This window comes from Cheilinus undulatus, linkage group 15 (assembly GCF_018320785.1).
Source record: "Cheilinus undulatus linkage group 15, ASM1832078v1, whole genome shotgun sequence".
NCBI classification, from domain to species: Eukaryota; Metazoa; Chordata; class Actinopteri; order Labriformes; family Labridae; genus Cheilinus; species Cheilinus undulatus.
In genome coordinates, this window is record NC_054879.1 from 25,828,292 (window position 1) to 25,849,611 (window position 21,320).

The following is a 21,320-nucleotide window of genomic DNA, read 5'->3' on the forward strand; positions in this document are numbered from 1 at the left end:
GGACTCAAAGTTTGCTTTGTGTGGCTCAAACCTTCAGATACCAACACAGCCTGTCTCAATGCAAAGTTGTAACAAAGATGCCTGAAATGTGCTAAAATTACTCATCAACACAAGTTAAGATGATTCATTAGAATTTATTAAAAAAAAACAAGAATGTGTGCAGAAAATATTAACAGTGAACACAAATTAAGATTGAATGTAAGTGTTGCACACGGTCCTTCTGTTTCTCCATATAAATGTTTTGGTAGAGTATTTCCTAGAGGTCTCCTGCAGCTTTTAAAGGGGCTTTCAGACACATCCAGTCTTTATTAGCAGATGGAGCTTAATCAGTTGTCATCACATGCATTAAATGTGGAAGTTTGGCAGCCAGTGAAATTAGCACCTGCCAACAGCAGAAAGCCCAGGAAATGTTTGCTGTGGCAGGTAAAAATTAAGCACACCTGCAAGTCACCACTGCTGAGGGGGTTTTACATTCCTATATTTCATCACAAAAAGCACATATCTGGCTTAAAATACTCAGGGGTTAAATATACATGATGAATTCCACATTATTACTGTCAGAAAATAACTAATCCAAGCTACAACTGTCATGTGTCATGTGTTTAGTTAAGTTTTGGTGAAATTTTCTGCTAGTTCCTTCTGTTTCCTGTTGTGTGTTTTCTTTTTTTTTCTTTTCATTTTTTCCTCTTTGTGTTTCTTCATTTATTGTGTATGTCTGAATAACATCCAAAAGTTTAGTTTCTAATGTTTCCTGTTTTATTTTGTAGTATTTATCCCAGGGTCTAATGTCTGCCTTTGTGAGTTTTCCCTCTTTGAGACTAGAAAGGCAGTGATTTGCTCTGAAGTGCAGCACGGCCATTGGGACTGGGATCGTCGGCCTAATTTAAACCTGAGCTATTCATTTGGAAGACTCAACGGTGACCCCCACTATTTTGGCAGCACTGATTCTGGACGGAAATGCACCCATTCAAATCATTTAATCATTCTCAGATAATCAGAATAATCTTTTTACTCTATTTTAATTTATTTTTAACCAGGAACCAAGCCAACCAGCCACATGAACACTTGTAACTACAAAACATTAGGTTTGGCACACAAAGGTTTGGCATTCTAAGGTTGCATATTTTTTCGTGAAAATTAGGACCTATACCAGTGCCAATATTTAGCATGATGATTTAGCCAATACCAATCCTTTCTAGATCTCTTCCTTTGGTGTAAGAGTTTTAGTATGCCAACATTTGCTCTCACATTTGACCGTGGAAACAGCTCAGAGTTAGTCTACATGGCCAAGCCTCCTGCCCTATAACAAATCACATATTTGATTTCAGCACCTAATTATACCAGATACCAGCATAAAATCGAATGGACACCACAGATAAACATCTATTACTGATACTGAATCATGCCAAATCATTCAGCCAACCGGCAATGTTTGTAAACAAGGCCAATCTCAGCTGATACTGGTGTTAAACCGAGGCATCGATGCATTCCTACCACAAATAATTGGAATTCCCTAAAATCATTTCAAACCTTTAAACCGTACACAGACCCTCCTTTTATCTTTATTGTTGGGTTTAAATTGCAACAGCAGTGTTGAAATATAATGTGGATTGTGTATTAAGAGCAGGGTAATCTACACCAGGCTCCATAAATTTAGGGATGTTGCAGTGGCAACCTATGATTGTGGGTAACTATAGTATATTTGGATGAGATTTCCAACAATCTATTTTTTACTTAAAAAGAGGGTGATATGTTATGAACTCTTGTCTTCTGCAGGAGCATAACCCCTTGTTTCACACTCAGGTAGCTTGTGGTATGTCTACCTTGGATGGTTGTGACACTATGGAAGAAATGAATGGGGTATTCCTTCCAGGACCACACTGTTGAGCTCTAGAGCTTCAGTATATGAGACAGGACCTTATCACCCAGTCTTACCTGTTCTTGATTCTCTTATTTATTCTGTGTTTCTGGCCTTCTGTGTCAGTTCATCGTCTAATTCTCTGTGTTTCATTCTGTGGTTTTCCTTCTGGTTCTTATTCTGTATTTTCACTGTTTTTTGATGGACTGTAAGTCAGACTTTTGGATTTAAAGTCCCTGGACTTGTTTGGGTAAGCTTTTGTTTCGCCTGCTCTGCCCCTTTGTTGTATTAAACTCATTTTGGTTTTTGCACTTGGGTCTTGTTCCTTCATTCTTACACTTTATCAACACAGTGTCTGAACAAAATTACTTTAGCAGCCAAATTTTGGACTTCAAATGAGGTGGTTTGTGATCCTTACTTATACAGAACACAATTCAGATTCCCTTCCCATAGCCAGTATTTGAAATAACTGCTGTTTTCTTTCCAACAAACAGCTTAAGATGCAAAAGAGGGATAATAAAATGCACACAGGTGCAGATATCCATTTAGAAAATGATATAGAAAGTTGTTATTGAGATGACAGCCTATGTGATCAGAGATTGCATTATATTTTCCTTCTTCTCGTCATATTTTCAGCTACAGTAAAGCCAATGAAAATGTTAGGTCTATCAGAAATAGAGCCATTATGTGCTAGTAGTATTCAAAGAAATTAAGAAAGCAATGACTGTTTAGTTTAAGGGGGAGCAAAGGGATGTTTAAGTGATATAAAAACAATGATTTCTAGACATCTTATTATTATTTCTTTTTCATTTTGATGGTTCCAACATCCTTTCTCTGTGTGCTCAGTGCTCAGACATGCCTTTTGTTTACTCTGATTGGCTTTTTCTTTAAAACCCTTACATCATGCTGGGTAAGAGCCCATTGCCTTTCAGGTCCCATTTGTGACCAACACTCCTGACAGAAAGTTTACTGCTAAATTCTGTCTGCTAGACTTTCCACTATTTATATTCTAACCACATCAGGATGTTTGGTTAAAGTCAGACAGCTGAAACAGGTTCATTAAATTAAGCAGAAGTTTAAAAAACAACTAAAAACACCCTCAAAAAGATTCCACTGTTCCCCGTTGGTTTCGCTCTCAGGAACAGAAACAGACGGTGAATAAGTAAGTTTTATACCAACAAACTTCTCCGTCTTTGTTTTAAGTTCCACAAACTTTAAATTGCTTCCTGCATCGGCACTAAATGTTGCTGCTGAATGAACTCACTTCAGCAGAACGCTTGCACATCAGCATAATTTGAGACATGGTCTGCCTCGTGCCACATGGGAGACACTGTGTGTCCTCTACAGAGTCCATAGAGGAGCACAGATGGAGTTTATAATGAAACAAAATAGAAATACTGCATTGTCCACTTTTGCATGCAAAGGCTGAACTTTGTCTTTGACTTGTATGTGCCGAAACATATTAAAAATCACAACAAATAAATCACGAGTCAGCAATAAAGAAACAGAGAAACACAGACACAACAGAGGTACTGGTGAACTAAATACTGAAGGGGCATCAAGAGCTCCATGCACTTACCGCCTTCCTTACTAAGATATCTAATGGCACGGAGCCAACTAAGCTTGTTTGCAGCCAGTGATGACATTGCCTAGTTTAATGTCTTTGGACACTTCTCCTCATACCATAAAACTGTGTTGTTTTATTTAGCATCACCTCACATTAAGTTTGCATTCCCTGGATATACACTGTGACATTTTTCCAAGTATGAGGGAACTGTTTTCCTTTTTTTGCAGTTATAACTGACAGAGAAACTATACTAACAATAACGAAAAAGTATCTTTGGGAGTTTATTTCTTTCAATTCTGGCATGGAGTTCAAAATCACAGCTACAGCTTGCACTCTATGTAAATTGCAATGAGCAGAAATTACTTTGAAGGCATGTTAATTGGGCTATTTTTGTCAAAGAGAATCAGCTTACACAACTTAAACAATAATGACTTAATCTAATTTCATTGTTATTTCTCCTTTGATAGTATTACTATTTTAATTTCAGGTGTATTCATCTTTTGAAGGCTGTATTTTTAATTTTCTCCTCACTTCTGCCACCAAAGTTCCACCCCTAAAGGGGCATATTATCAAAAATCCATATGCAATGTTATCAAAAACATTTGAGGATTGACATGACTTCTATACCCCTTTAAATGTATTGATATATAAACTAAACACAAATATCAACAATGATTTTTCCTGGTGAAATAATGGTAAAAAAAAAACAAAAACATTAACATGAAATATTTCCCATTATTTCACTGTTGTTTGGGTGTAATGTGGTCAACAGATCTGATCAGGGGAGGAGACAGAAGTGTTAAATATCCAAGGCTTTCCCCAAAAGTTTTCAGGGGCATGCTTCCTCAGAGATTTATGGTTTACTCTGCATTTATATGCACTAGTTTCAAGAAATTTCAATTGCACATTTAGATAAAATAAGCCATCAAATGTCATCAGGTCAAAATTGTGCCCCGCCTTTTTTGTTTTTCTTCTGTCTCTTTTGCAGTGTGTGTGTGTGTGTGTGGGTGTAACTGGCTTCTTCTGCTGCAGCAATGAGGTACACCTGTGTTTTAAGGCACACCTGTCTCCAATCAGCTTATCTCCTCTAGCATAAAAGCCTGGTCTGCACACCACTTCTCTGACGGATAATTCCATCTCATTGGGTAGTGCGCTATAATTCTTGTTGGTGTCTTTAGGCTTCCTGAAAAGTTGATTCTGTCCAGTGTGTCTTTTGTTTTAGGCCTTGTGTGCCTTGCTGCTTTCCAGTAATAATATCACAGTAATAATATATTCCTGTGAGCTTCCACTGGGACTGGTGCTTTGCATGAACACCCTCTGCTGTCTCTGATGGGGCCCCTGTAGACTTCAGAGGTCAAACCTGTGTGTTATTGCCTCAGTGCAGTATGCTGTATCCCTGGTGAGCTGATTTGTAAATGCTCTGCTAAAATATTTTTTAAAAAAGTACTCTTTCACCCTTGGTAGAAGTACTTTTCTACTCATGCCGTATGTTTGTGAGAATCTCTAGAATTCAAATGCCCAAATCTTTTCAAGAGTGTCTTTTTAGATTATTTGGCCATAATAATAAAGGCGTTTTGAGCATTTCCTTCTTCATTAGGGGCCTGGTTTCCTCTTCTTTTACTGTTTATATTTTACTCCCCCTATATTCCAAGATTCACCCAACTTTGTTTAAAAATTCTTCCACTTAGGCCAACCCCACCCTTGTCTCTACAGGTTTTTCCAATTGAAGTTGTGTGTTTTATTTTGCTAAAAAGACCAACACATTTGTTCGTTAAACAAAATTATTTATCAGAGTTTCTCACCAAAAGCTGAGTATTCATATTCTCTGTGCAACATCTGAATACATCATGATGGGGTTTTATCTATCTTTACCTAACAGTCATTTTACTGAACCAAGACTTACATGAATTCCTTCAAAGGTTTGGAGTGATTTTTACAGATTTTTCTTTTTAACAAGAATGACCATATCCAAACGGAAATATACTTAAGGTAAGAGAGTACAAAAAATACATGACAAATTAAAGCTAAGCAAAGAACAGGCTGTAGAGAAAATATTTGTTTACTAATGAACTAAATTAGAGTCAAAGTGAGCCAAAAAATTAAATATTCCTTTATGAAATCCGTTCTTAGATGAGGATTAATACTGAACACTAGGTCTAATTCTTTGACATTCGCTCCTTACTTTATGTACTTTTCAGTACAAACATTGTGTAGTCTGTCAGTGGAGCCATTGGTGCTTCCTGTGTCATATTCAACTAAATCTAAGAGCAGATGTTAGCAGCTAAAATGCTGGAGCAGAATTTTTGTCTCAGTTTAGCCCTGGAAAAATGTTTGTACAGGAATATAAAGGTTGTGTTTTCCTTCAGAAATGTCTGTAAAATTGAGTACATTGCAGACTTTTGCCTATCCTGTGTGAATGCACCACACCAAACATGACGTCAGGGAATAATTCACAAATCACTAGAGGTCCACTGGTAATACTAGTCCTGTGCTTTAAAGTATTGTCTCATTTTCCTCATGGAAAAATAAATAGTAATGAATGAACACTTTTCATCATAGTTTTTGCTCAGCGAAATCAACAGTGATTTAGAAGAACAGTTTAACCTAATAACTATGCCTTCGAACTGTGGGAGGAGGCTGGAGAACCTGAAGAGAACACATGCGTGTACAAGGAGAACATGCAAACTCTGAAACTCTGGAACTTATTGCAACACGAGTGGTTGTAAGAGACACAATGCACGTCTGATATATTTTATATTTACTTTAAAAAAGAAGTATCCCGTCTCAGTCCTTCAAAGTATCCCTGTGAGTACCAAAACCTCCACATAAAAGCGAGATAAAAGCCTGGTCTGCACAATGTCTCATAATGTTGATGCATTATAATGCCTCAGATGTCTTTTATTTCCTCCCCCTTTACCCTACTGAGACATATTTTCTTGTTGTTGCAAAGTGAGCTGCCTACTCTAAACATGTTCAGACCCTTAAAGACCTTATCTGCTCACCTGCACATAGAGGTTTTTTCCCACTCGGTGTATCCTGACTCGATGGAGTCGTCCGTCTGCCAGGTTACCGAGGGCGGGGCTGAAAACGTCCGGACTCCTGTCCGTCTGAAGGTGATACCAGATCTGCAGAGTCCCTGGACAGGAAGCATAAAAAGAGGAGTCAAGTCCAGTCCTCTGACACAAAGAGCTCTTTCAGACGTAAAACATATTCTCCTTTGGCTTCAAGTGTGTGTACATAGCATTATTCTCCCCCACCGGAGAAGAGAGAATACCTATTTACTGAAATGATATGGGTTATGCTTCTTTGTAAATAGACCGCTCTATCTAAACTTCTTCAATTGCCTTTTGAGATCTCTATCTCATAGCTCCTCGCCCCCACGCTGAATAAGTCAATATGTGCTCGGTGTTCCTCCCACACACACACAATCGCTGCCAGATCAAAGAGTCACAGAGATATGCATTGTCAAGTGCTGCTGGGTCAATATTACAATTCCCGGTCTGTAGGTGAAGGGCTTTGTGATGTGATTCATTTTGTATCCGGAGAGTGCTCCTATAGATGAAGGTCACCATGGATGGAGTGTTTCCTCTGCCCTTTAGTGTTTACACAGGCTGCAGGAACCAGAGGCATTCGTCTTCAACACAAAGGAGTGCATTAGGACACTGACTCTGACTAACAAGAGTGCACTGATGTCACTCAATATGATCCTGCAAGTTTGAATTCAGCTTAAAGACTGTCAGCTTTAAAGCTTGGAGGTCTTTGTTGTGTCAGACGCTGAAGACGCCGAGACACCACGCTGACAGCTGGAAACACCCGGTGAACAAGAGCTACACATTTCCTAGAAATATCTCCAGAGAGAAGCTACAACAGTGGCTTTAAACTCTTTATCTTACTTTATTTGATACGTATTCAAGGAAGGGGCTACCCTAAAGATAAAGCACCTAATTTTTGAAAGGGGTTAGATTTAGGAATGATTCTCTAAGGCAGCGAGTTCCAAACTGCAGATTTTAATTTGCAAATACTAAAAAACGAACAGAAATGTGGCCTGCACTTGAACTTTAACCTTGTGTTTCAATGTATTTTACTTTTCAGGTTTTACACCAGGCAAGGCTGCTGTTGTTCAGTAAACATTTTGACAAAAGGGCAGGCTTTTTGATGCAGAAGATACAAAAGTTAACATGCTAATGTTCAAAATAACATCAGCTTAAATCATAACACTGTGATGAATAAAGACAAAAGGAACACAGCAGGAAAGGGGAGCACATAGCAGCACATACCAGGATACAAGAGGGCTTTCCCTGGAATCTGGTTGGCCACCCCAAAAGCCTTAAAAAAAGCCTACCTCAAAACTTTCAATTACTGGAAATCTTTCTTTAATTATTAAAATATCTTCATCCACATTGGATTGGTTTTCCTACACTGAAGGTTATATTAAATTGACCCAGTTATCCTTTATAAATTTTATACATGCTCCACCGAAAGCAACATTTGGACACTCCAGCTTAAAGGTCTTGACAATTAAGATTCAAGATGTCCATTAAAGTTTCCACATTGCAAGCATCAGCCACAAGAAAAAAGCATGTCAGCAACAACAGTACACTGTAGCACATCTCCGTTATGTCCAGGTGAAAACAACGGACCGCTGTGGAGTTCCTTTACCCACAGAAATGGCACTGATGGTGAATCAATAGACATTTTGAGCCTGCATGCTAAAAGTGCTACAAAAGAGTCAGCAGCAAGCAATCCCTTCAAAGCTCACCAAGCACCTCAGTGACAAACACTGAAACCTCCCTAAGAACTACACAACATAACAGGTATCATATGAGCTAGCTGGCTAGCCTGCTGGTAGGCTGAGCTGCTAAATTATGATAAATGCAGCATTAGCGTATCTGTAGCATGTCAGCAGTGTTGGGTGTAATGCGGTGCAAAATACCACATTACTGTAATGACATTATATTTGCCATCATATAGTAGTGTACGCACTATTGCTGCTAACTTAGTAATCGCTTACAGTTACTGTAAAATAATCTCATTACTTGCACTACTGTAAATCCTCATGCAACACTCACTGATCCAGGAGACTGACACATTATCAGGAGGGAGAGGGAAACTGTTCAAATGGTTCTAAAAAGAACATCTTGAGACACGTGGAGATATCGACACTACTTTGGATTTATTGCACAAAAGGGACAAGAATGTGATGGTGAGGTATAAAATGTGAGCAGGCCAGAAACAACTTTCTACAGCTGTGAGCTGCATCAGTACTGTCCAGACACCTACAAAGGCAGCCTGCTAACAAAAAGCTAGTAAAGACACCCAGAGCCTGAATGAGGCTCAAGATAACGGCATGATTCAGACACCTACCAGGCAGCCAAACTTGATTTTCAAACAGCCGCCAAAAGTAACCACAAAAACTGAGATAATTAAGCTTGTGGCAGCATATAATGGAAGAAATGTTCCCTACAGTGGCCTTGCTCTGGACCAATGGTGGAGCCAGACTTGTTAAAAATCCAGGGCTAAGCCCAAACAAAAGACAGCGCAAAGGGCACTTCCCTAAAACATTATGCTTATCAGGCAGTAGAAAGCACTATCTTTATGCAATTTGAAACACAAATTTATAATTAAAATTAGGGATGCACGCAGTTAATCGGTATAATGGTTACATTTGTTTAACAAATTAGCCAGCACAGGATTTATGGGTCAGTTAAACTAATTACCTATCATTTATTTATAAGAATTGGCTTGAAATCCCCATCTTTAATGCTCTTTTAAACTGTAATGAACCTCCCGCCACTAGAGGCCACTGTAGCTTCAGTTAATGGCCGCTGCCATCCTGTCTGGCACTTCACTGGATGTAAATATGAGACGCTCAGCGGTGGCTGAGCAGTAAGGGTGTGGTAGGAATAGAGAGTTATGACAGTTTTTTTGAAGTAGTAAATGAAAATAAAGTGGTATGTAGGCTTGTCAAGTGTTTAACTCACATACAACTCCTTAACTGAAGCGAAGAGGCCACATATCAAAGCACGATATTGATCTGCCAAGAGGAACGAAGGCTGGTGTCACTAGCTGCTAATATTAGCCAAGCTGTAAAGAGTATATCAGGCTAACATCACACCAGCTGACACAATGACCATGTGAGGAGTTTGACGGTCTTTAGCACCATAAGCTACCCCCTTGCTCTGCCTACGTTCTGGACATATTTCTCAGTGAGGTTCTGTGTTGGTCTGATTTTCACAACTTTGCTGCCACCTATTTGTATTAAAGGGCAGAAAAGGGGAGCTCCTGTGTAAGTCCTTATTAGAATAAGAATCTGTGCAAAGTGTAGTGTCTATCTAACCTTAAGCAGATGGATACTCCCATATCCTTGATTTTCACTGGCGAATCCATCTTGCAAAGCTCCCATCTGAACTGTTTGGGCCCTCGTTAGAAAGTGACAGGACCAATCAGCGATGAGGGGCAGTACTTTCGGGCACGGAAGAGTTGTGACATAAGCAAGCAGCAGCAAGAGGCCGGTGCAATTATGGGGGAAGAGATTAGTGTGGATGCTGCTAAAGCGTAAGTTTTAATCAAACCTTGACGACATTTCTTCATTAAAAGAAGAACAAAGAACAGCAATGAGTGGTTTTCTTTTCAAAAACAACAAAAGTCGAGTACTTACATGTCTACAGTCGCCATGTTTCGCGTTATTCCTCAGTAGCTGCGCATGCGCAGCTCGATAGCAGCTACATCACGTGTCTTATTGCTCTTACTGGCCCGTAGAGATGTGATAGACAGAACGTTCATCCAATCACACTCACACTGTTTTTCGAATCCTCTGCCTTTTTCAAAATGTTTCCTATTGAAGCTTTCCCAGATGGATATGTGAAACAAATCCATCTGGTGTGTCAAGTTAGTGTCTATCATTTGTTGACTCTATTAACACAACTAAACTTTACATAGCACATGGTAGAAACACTCAACTGCTGTCTAACTTTTTGTGGAGCAGATATGCACTAAGTTCTGTCTGGTAACATCACTTCTTGTGTTGACATCACTCAGGTATCCTTATGCCTTTTACTGAGCTGCAGGCTTGGCTGGCAGGTGTATTAATCCACCCACAATTTTTGAGGCTGGAGTCATCTTCAAGTCTGTTTGCAATTTATCAAACTATTGAACATTTAAGGATGTTGTGACTGTTGACTGAGCACTCTATGGTAAAAAGTTTCCAGGCTTCATTTGTTATTGTTGGTTGCTTTTGTTGCTGAGTTTTTGCGCAGTTTTTAATGTAACTGTTATTTACAAAGTGAAAGGTTTCAATTTTTACTGCTGTTCTTTTATCTTTGTAACCTTCACATCCTTAATGGCCTCCGCCCATGGACTGCGATGAAAATAACCTTCTAGCTATATCTGGTGCAATAAATGTGCGGTGCATCTTCCTCTCTAAAAACTCAATACAATAAAATAAATAAATTCCAATGTTTTCTTTCCTTTCTTTTGCATTTTTACTCGTTTAAGTTTATTGGACTCTCAGACTGCGAATGAAGACAGATGCTTTTTAAAGCAGCAGAGGAGGAGCAGAACAGTGGGGTTACATCTTTTCATTAGCCTATAATCAGTTTGCACAAAGTTGAGGGGGTGGCTCCGGTATTATTTTCATCCTAGCAGCTGCGGAAGCAGTATGATCCACATTAGCTGCCTCTTCACTGTCTGCCTCGTTTTCAGCTCTGCTTGACACCTTTAAGCATGCAAATAAAGCGGGTATTTACTCAAAATCTGATCTTGAGGTGCATTAAGTGACTGCAGGGACCTTCAGGTACCTCTGCATCATTTTTCTTTTATTGTATTTGCATGTCTTTGAATCCTTTCTTGCTGGATTTAATAAAAAAGGACCACTTTGTGGAGGCCAAAGTGCTCTGGGACTATTACTGACTTCTTTCTGTTTAGGTGGAAACCATTTTTTTCTGTTTGATCTCTGTGCGTTTTGAAGTGCTGAATCTTGTTCGTGGTGTGCACGTAAAGTGGACAAATCTCACTGTCGAGGAAGCAAGCAGCATGGGTAATTATGCAAGATCCTTTGGTAGCCATGGTAACACAATTGTGTCAGCTTGTAAGTGCAGGAATATTCCCCAGATAATTTGAAAATGAAAGCGGGTTAAAACAAAGGTGTGCTGTGCTCATGTCCTTCACAACCTCACTCATGGCTTACAGGCATGTTTCTGCTTTACATTAATTGTATCCTATGAAGTCTGGTATGAAAGCCTTATAATACCCCAAACCCCTTTTTCTTTGTCACCACTGGACAAGCTTCACATGAGCATAAGGCGTGACTATGTCCAGTTTTTCCGTGTTATTTAACGAAACTAATTGCAAGCACTGAAGCCAAAAACAGCTGAGCTTGCTATTATTCTCCTTAATGCCGTTATCTTGAGATCTCCAGTTAATTACTTTGTTATCTCAAGAAAATGAGCTTCCTTATCTCCAGAAAATAAGATAATCAACCCCGTTATCACCAGAAAACAAAAGGTCATTTCATGCCTGCACTTGTGGTGTTTATCAGGGAGCCAGAGTGTCGTGTCAGCATGCACAGATGGCGTCTTGACAACTGTAGAAACTGATTTAAGCGGGAAAGTGTCAGAACAAGGAGTACCTGTTATTGATGAAACCATGCTTCAATCAAGGGCTAACACAAGGAGAGATAACACGGTGTCTTTCTGTCAGAGATAACATCAGTCCTTGTCATGAGGAGAACACAAACCCAGCTTCAAAATAAGACTAAAAAACAACAAGACTTTGTTTTCTTGCTTGGGAACAGACTTAAAATTTAAAAACACTACATATTTAGTTTGCCATTGTTGTCATGTTCTGATCTGATATATTGGATGTTTTGTTTTCATTTGTAAGGCTGTCAGATGCAAGTGTTGTTTGTCTGAAGTGGTTATTATGAATCATGTGCTATAGGTAGTATCAGTAATGGAGAATTAGGTTTCCTAGTTGACATTACTGGGGAAGTGCCTGTTTTTTTGCTACCCATTGGTCTGCACGGTAGACTTATTGGGGCCAGCATTCAAAGCATAACTGGATTTAGAGATTTCTTCCCTGAGCGCTTTCAGTTGAGCACAAGTGTTTTTTGTTTACTTCCAAAAAACTGCTCTGCTTTTGTTTTTCAGTGTCTTCTAAGGCCACATGGGCTGGTCTCCCCTTTTGGTGCACAACATTAGAAAAAAAAAGCTAAACTACTAATACTGCTGTTACAGCATCTTTAAAGTGTTTTCACAGCAGAAAATTGCACAGCCAAATTAATTTCTTCAAACTCTTTGGTGTTAGTTCCTAGGAAATAGGGCAAGCTAGCAGCTTACATGATCGCCATCTGTGCAAGCAGCACTTAATATCTCTGAATTGTTCCTTCTTTCTCAGTACAGTGCTGTTTACTCTCCTCTTGATCTTTGTTTTTAAGTTGTACATCATTGCATGTGTTTTAGTTTTAATTCATTTCATTCCAACGAAAGTACAGCAGAGGGGAAAAACGCTCTACACAAATTAACTTGCTACATTTAATTGGCAAATTGGCAATGTAGCATACCAGCTTGGTGTGAACAGGGCAATAATTTTGCAAAGTTTTTGCAAGTATCACAATAAAAACATAACCAAACCACTTAGAGGCAGCTGGCACTTAAAAGCAGGGTATTTTTTACCCTCTATTAAACAGTATGGGATAGTGGATAGAGGAGGAGAGACAGAGATAGAGAGCGTAAAAGGGGCCACAGGTTGGACTTGAACCTGGCTGCCTGCTTAGAGGATAATAGCTTCAGGTCACTATCTAGGGGCATATCCATCCTATTTTGCAGCCCAGAAGGTGCACAATCTCTGTACAAAGCCAGGTACAAGGCATCTATACAGAGGTTGAATTGACTATACATGGGCATATTTTTGGCCCAACATTAATTATTTTAACCTGACACACCAACCTCTCACACACAGCATTTGGGAAAGGGAAGAGGCTTTGAAAAAATCCTCGGAGGGTGATTGGATGGACGTTCTGTCTGTCACATCTTTACGGGCCAATCAGAGCAACAATACATGTGTTGTAGCCGCAACCGAGGAGTAAGCTCCACAGAGAACTGCACAACGCAAATTATGGCAACTGCAGACATGTAGACAATCGTTTATGAAAAGAAAACAACTCAATGCTGTTCTTTGTTCTTCTTATAATGAAGAAATGTTGTCAAGTTCTGATAAAACTTACACTTTAGCAGCATCCACACTAATGTCTTCCACCATGATTGCACCGGCCTTTTGTTGCCGCTTGCTTACGTCATGACTCCGCCGCGCCCAAAAGCACTGTCCCTCGTCGGTGATTAGTCCTGTCACTTTCTAACCAGGCCCAAACGGTTCAGACCAGAGCTTTGCAAGATGGATTCGCCAGTGAGAAACAAGGAAACGGGTGTATCCATCTGCTTTGCAAGGTTAGAACTATTTTCTGTGCTCAAGATAGTAACATGCATACTTTAGCTGAATGTCCTGCAGGTTCAAAGCATTACATATGAAAGTATTAGAGCAGCAGGCCTGGCTGCCTGAATACTGTTGCCTTTTCTCCACCTAAGTCAGACAAACAATTATAAAACAAATTTGATATAGTTACAAAGCTTATAAGCAACAGTAGCTTCCTCCATACAGGACTCTCCAACTTTAAAAAGACTGTCCAAAATTGGTCAAAAGTAAACTTAAATAAATTAATAAGAGTAATAGTAATAATAATAATAAGAATTAATAAAATTAAGAAAAATATAAAAAACAACAACCCCCCCCCAAAAAGACAGAGTTCTGACTACATGTGTTTTGAAGCTCAAGTTTTGTTTTTTCAAAATGTAATCCTGATGACTCATAAAAAATTCAAAATAATCTATCATATAAGCCAAAGGTTGACATCTGACATGGTCATTGGGCTTCTTGACACCTGGCACAAGCTTTGATTTATGACCCCGAATAAGGACCTTCGAGATACAGCTGTATGTTGACCTCGCAGTCATCATAATATATCCATAACTGTCATTTCTACTGAGGGCTGAAGGCCTGAGGGCAGTCAGAGCTTCATATGTGAAACATGATGGAAGATATACAGCATTTAAAGAGAAACTGAGCTCTCAGACCACTTCTTTAAGCTGAAAATGCATGTATTTATGTATTTCTAAAAATTGTTCAGTCAGGGTCCAAATCTCAAGCATTTTAGTATAATTCGACATATTTGGTCAAAAATATTCACAGTGACTTCCCTCTATAGGTTAAAGCTTGCTGCTGCAACTTATTATGTCTGTTGGAAGATCTGGAGTCAAGTGACATACATGGTGCCAGCTTTCACCACAGAGCTCAACAGTTACCGCCTACTTTTTCCATGACCAATGATCTCAGTTGTGGCTGTCAATAGCCAGCACTCACAGGTAACAGTGGGCCCCAACTATCACAAACATCACTGTGATGGTTAAGAAGCGAGCATAGTTTAGTTCTCTCAGACACTGTGAATAAATTATGTTCTTGACGTTGTGGCTGATGAGGATGGTATGAAGGAGTGAGTGGGCATCAGATCCTTGTCCACTCCCAGTGCTGTCCATGATGTGCTAAAGGCATTTTCTGAAACTGGAAAAGAACAGATGCACCTCAGCTGGAACTCTAGGGTTTAGTTTTTCCTTCATGGTTTCAAATGGCCATGGAAAAACATATAATTAAGGAACTAAGATTCATACTATGCATAATAGAGATGCATAATATAATCGAAAAGTTCATAATGACAGTAGCAGCGCTGCCTTGTTCCATGATTATGTGTAAACATGTTTGCCAACATTACATTGGCTGATGAGAATGCAATCATTCTGTTGGTGCTGAAGGCCAAATAGTCACCACAAAAACGTTAATATAATAGTGTTGCTATATTTATAATGTTTCTATAGGTGGGTATTGTGTGGCAGGTCTTTTTAATGACAGAGAGATATAAATGTAGCGACTGGATGTACCGTTCTTTGCCAGGATGACAGCGATATATTGCTGGCTGAAGGTGCTGACAGTCAGCAGCATGGCGGGTCGCTGGGAGGTGACGAAGCTGAAGGCCACGTCCTCTCTGGCTCTGCTGCTGCTCTCTGTGGAAACACTGGAGGCCTGCGAGCTTCTGTTCTGCATCACTGAGAACGGCTCCTGGAAGGTGTAGGTCACCGAGGACTCCGAGTCGAAGGACACCGACACCTCTGCACACACAGGGACAAAAAGGGAAAAAAATAATCAGGGCTGAATGTTACAACTATTTTTCTAAAGGTTAGTTTTTGTTCATTTTAGGCTTTTATATGACAGAGCTAGTGGGAAGAAAGGAGGTGTAATGCAGCAGTAGTCGGGCCAGCTGGGAATCGAACAAGGGCCAGGCTGTTCAAGGCATTTTCACACAAAGAGGCGTGAACCCTGCAGACTTGGGGCTCTGCTACTGGATTGTCATTGAAACTTAGTTAAAAGATGCTTTTGCCCTAGTTTGATTGGATAAAATCACAAAGACACAGGAAAGAAATGGAATGAAAGAGCAGATTGCATGCAGCTTCTCTTTCAAAAGACAGAAAATTAAAAAAAAATCACTGAAGTCATTGGCAGAAAGCAGGCAGACTAACAAGGAGCAGTGTCAGCGTTCATCCTGTACCAGGGGCTTTATACTCCGGGGAAAATAAAGCCAGGTAAGTTTAGTTCAACTTTAAATCAGTGTTTACAACGAAACTGAGAGAGCCATTTTAGAAGTAAACAGAACGCAATGTCAGTTCATCAAATAGAAAAAAATCAAAGCAATGTTTTGATTTCCTAAAGGCCCGACTTTGTGTGCTTCCCCTGCTTTGAAATCAGGTACAAATAAATGTCTGAAAGCACAGTTTCTGGCCACATGTTGACACTGATAGACTGCTGTGTCTTTGTACACAGCAGGGATGTCATTTGAGTTCAAAAGTCCTTCATTTAGGCAGATATTTGTCTGTTGAATCACTTATTAGTCATCTTTCCTACTGACAGCAGCCTTGTTTCAGGCTGTTTTGCCAGCCAGGTTAATATAAGAGAATGTGTCCTGGTAAAAAGTGACGTCAAAGGGTACCCTTTACAGTGCTCAAAGTGGTTGCCAGTTTTTGGCACCTTAGTTACAAAAGTAAATGTCCCCATAATCCTCCACTGACATTTCAGAAAACCCTCGTATCAGTATTTTCAAATTTGAGGCGACTCAGCAGCTACGCAAACACTCATAACTATAGAGCATTTACCTTGGCACATAGATAGTGCTAAAACCTGAGTGACATCTGCTATTTGGTTACTGAAGGGGACTCTTAGGACCAAACTAGAAACAGACATAGAGGCAGGGCTAAAGCGGGTCTGGAGGTCTCCTGACCACAGCTACACTGCTGGCACGCAGTCATTAACCATATCGTTAATTATGCAAACCTAAAATCCATGTTAAATTTGGAGAGGAAGACTTATAAATAAAAAACAATTTAAAAAAATATAGCCGCAAGCGGCAGTTTGTGGGTTCAAACCCTTTCCGCTCTTTCCAACGGCCAAGACCAGCCCTATATTCAATTAGCCCATGGGCTCCACGCAGCCCAGAAGCAATACCTGAGCGGTCCAGCACATGGTTTAGCCAAAAAGAAGCAGAGAACAACACATTTCTTGAGAATGATCTTCAAATTCCTACAGTGCTTCAGAAAGTGAATGCAACAAAGTAGCAACCCATGTTGTCAGCATGTTTGGATCAACATATGTATGTGAGCCAAGCTTCTCACACATGAACACAATAAAAAAATGGCTGTCGTTGCTCCCTCTTCGACAGCACTCTTCCCCAGTGCCTTTGTAGTGACATCCTATGAGCCAAATGTCAGAAAAACAATGTCACTTCTCCCATTACGTACTCCTAACTGTGACATACATGTCAACATAAAGTGAGATGTGCATCAAAGAAATTCCTAATGATCACATGTGGTGATTTAAGACATTTTACAATAGTGGATGTGTGCTGTAGTATTCATTGTTGATTGTTAATTTCTGTTATGACTTGTTATGGGTTTGTGCACTAAAAGCCTTGATGTTTCTTTTTTATTCAGTTAAATGCACCTTGTGATATACTCGGTCAGATATGACCTGAATGTTACTTTCATTTCAAAAGGGAACCAATATTTTTAGAATCAACTTGATTGGCCAGGTATGTTAGACATACAAGGGATTTGATGTTTACTTCACTCTCTAAGTACAGGATAGGTACACACCAGAGTGTATATACGTAATTTATTATTGTGATGTTTTACCCAATTTGTCGGTCAGACATCGTTATCTCTACTTCCTCTGTACCTGACTGTTCTGTTTTGTTTTTGTTTTTAACTAAAATCCAGCTCAGTGACATGCTCTCTGTTTAATATCACATCAGTGGGCTCAAATGTTTCAATTAAGCAAACCAAACCAATCATCATTTGTTAACAAAACATTATGGCTCTAAGCCCAAGGATGAAAGAGACAGTGGATATTGAGATAACTGAAGACTTTTCAGAGTTTTAACTAAAAAAAAAAAAAAAAAAAAAAAGGATTTATTGTTTGGGTTTGTTTCTGCTGCTTGCTACTGTTAGCATCTTAGCTAATCTATAGCTCTGTCGTCTCAATGGGGGAGATTTATGTGCTGCTGATGTACTTAGTTGCTTTTCTTCAAAGCAATCGGAGAGGCAGACTTTTAGAAAGCTCTCCTTCCAAGAGTAAGGAAACCAAAAGTTTAAAACCTGTCCTGTGAAACCTGATTACAAAATGCTAAATAAAGCTACGTAAACAGTCTGTTAATGGAGAAAAAGCTTGTCCTCCATGAAAACATTAGAGTAGTTTACACTACAGATGAGCTGAAAACGCAGCAATGAAAGCAATGTATCTACATTATATAAGTTGACTTTGCTAAAGCCAAAGCTATTGATAGCATCGCAATTTAGCTAATGTAGCTTACATAGCTAAAGCTAAGCTTACAAAGCAGCTATGTAGGTACATTCTCTATGTGGCTTTAGCTATGTTTGTGTAGCTATGTTAGCTTTAGCTAAAGCTAATGTAGCTTAAGTGAACCACTGTTCATGTAACTACTTGTCAAACAGGTCAATGCATGATTTAACCTCAGTTTAGACTTCTGATCTTTTTTTCTATTTCATTAATGAAATGCTTTCTCCGAAATGTTTGTAATATGAATGTAACTGTCAGACTTTATTTTTGAATAAAATTAATTGAAAAAAATATTTTCTGAAAACCAGAAATATGTTCTTTTAAAGCAGCAAGACTGCCAAGTGTAGCAACTAGGAAGTACAATACAGCTTCATGCTCTAAAGCCAGACAAATTTAATTTCATTTTTACATCCACATTGGATCAATTAGTATGAACTTTGAACCTTGGCCATAGCTTGGACTCAGGCCTCAAACTCAGGTGGCCTGTGTTAAATCCATCTCGGATGGTTATGATGTTATAGCTAATGACTGAATCTGCTATGGAGAAATGAATTGGATTTTTACCTCTAGAACCACACTGTTGAGCTCTATTTCTCATTATAAAAATCTTAGCTGGAAAATCAATACAACCTGATAAAAAAGTGCACCAGCTATTGAAGTTGCACAATGGGTGGTGTTGGTATGAATGCCTTGTTTTGAATCAAAGCAAAGCCTTCTTTGCATGTATGGTGCTGGAAACTGCAGGTACAAAAGAACTCTCTTGACAGTTTGATTGATCATAAATCAGATTATAAAACAGAGAGAGACTGTGTACATCTAGCAGGTGACAGCTTTCTTTAATTTTGTGGCAGCTGTCTTTAATTTTTTCCTGTCATTTTCTTTGAGAAAGTTTAGTGGACTTGCTTATCTATTTTATATTCATCCACCAAGTTTGCACGTCAAGCAAAGAAAGCAAGAGATGTGTCTTTTGTTTCTTTGGTTTTTCATACAGACAATAGATTTTCACTCCCGTTGAATGGAAAATGGGACGGCCTTGAAAGCCACAGTCATGTTTAGAAGCTCAAGATTCTCAGAAAACAGCAGATAACATATGAAATATTGTTACATGGTTGAGAGAGCTAGTCAACCATTTGTTCCCATGGACCTATTTTCCTACCAATGGGAATGAGTGACAAATATTTTCAGTTTCAAAAGATAAAAAGAGACAGAAGACTTAAAAGAAGATTAAATTGTAAAAACATGTTTTTGTGGAGAAATCAAAAAACAAAGTATCTTGCCAACAAACTGGAGGCCAGATGTATGAGGAAAATGACATCAGCAAGCTGAAAGTTGGTGATTTCATTATATTCATCCTGGGGAAAAGATGGTGCATTTTACCTTGAAGAAAAGCTTTGCTGTACATATAAAAACCTTTGCAAGGTCTCATTTTAAAGTGTAATATTCAAAAGATATCAAGCTGGGTATAAAGAATCCTGGCAACATATGCTCTGGACTGATATAATGAATCATATATTATATACAGTGCTGGGAAAAGTATCTGCCCACTTTTTTATGTGCATATATTTCACAATTTAATGTCTCAAATCATCAGGTAAATTTGAATATTAGACAAAGACATGTTCAAAAGGCAGATTTGAAATGATGATTTCATTTCTCAAGGGAAAAAAGCATGCCCAGACTTTCCTGGCCCTCTATGAAAAAGCAAGTACTCCCCTCCCCCCCATTAAATTATATATTTTTTATTTTTATGGAAACCTTAGTCCAGTTTCACCAAGGCCTGATGTCTGCCAGACCTGTTGAATACAGAAACCCCTTAAATAGAACCTGTTTGGCAAAGTGAAATAGACAGCGAGATCTCAAAAAGCAACACATCATGGCCAAAGAGATTCAAGAACAGATGAGAAACAAAGTCATTGACATCTATCAGTTTAAAAAGGGTTACCAAGACATTTCCTAGGCTTTGGGACTCCAGCAAACCATGGTGAGAGCCATTACCCACAAATGGATAAAACTTTGAACAATTCTGAACTGTCCAAGGAGTGGCTGCCCTACCAAAATGATGAAGAGGGCATTGAGGACTCATCCAGGAGGTCCCTTAAGAACAAAGAGCAACATCTAAAGACTTGCAGGCCTCACTTGACTCAGGTGAGGTCGGTGTTCATAATTCACCAGTAAGAAAAAGAATGGGCAAAAATGGCATCCATGGGAGAGCTCCAAGGCCAAAACCACAGATGACCAAAAAGAACACAGCCATTTGACACAAAACATTTTGATATATTATAATATATGCAGTACAGCTAAACCAAGCCTGTAGCAACCCAGTTCCTTCTCAGATGACACTGATTTGTTCAGTTATTCTCTGACCAAGAGCAAGGGTATTATCTTGAGGCTTTGCCAGGTTAGATTTGGATAACATGACATTGTTCTTGATCCCCACACCAGATGCATGATGCAAATGCCATTAGCCTTGTCTGCTTGCTTGTGGTGAATTTCAGCCTTCCATCGTTGCAGCCCATCTCTAAAATTTAGAAATGTATTCAGGAGATTTGTGTGTATGGAAACACCATTAGAGCTGTAGTGTCTCCACACATGCATAAAGTTTGTGACTAACCAACAGCAAAATAAGACCCCCCTTTCTAAGCAAACTCATGCCTCCTCTGTGTTTTGGTGTTCAGCTGAAAATAAATACATACCGTAGCTTCAGGAGTTAACAGTGAAGGGAGAAGGGCTGAGAGAATGGAAGGAAGTCTCAACGGGGCAACAAAACCAAGACAGACAGCATTGCATCACTGTCTTGTTTCACATTGCTGCAATATTTACACTAAGAGTGCCTGAGCCGCAGCAGCAGAGTCCCCGCTCACAGCACATCCACTGGAGCAGCTAATCCCTATTATACTGCTGCTCAGCTGTAAATCATCACTGCCTGCTTTGTTTTTCACTAAACTT

General features: G+C 39.2%; 1 protein-coding gene across 1 annotated transcript in view; it reads right to left on the bottom strand.

The window, feature by feature from the left end:
* Positions 1 to 21,320, bottom strand: part of cntnap5a (contactin associated protein family member 5a) — a 253,581-nt gene that overhangs the window by 28,750 nt on the left and 203,511 nt on the right. Inside the window, exons 19-20 of the mRNA XM_041807623.1 lie at positions 15,410 to 15,637; positions 6,428 to 6,561 (exon numbers count right to left, since the gene is read on the bottom strand). Coding sequence (XP_041663557.1) covers positions 6,428 to 6,561; positions 15,410 to 15,637 — 362 coding nt within the window. The remainder of the gene's footprint in view (positions 1 to 6,427; positions 6,562 to 15,409; positions 15,638 to 21,320) is intronic.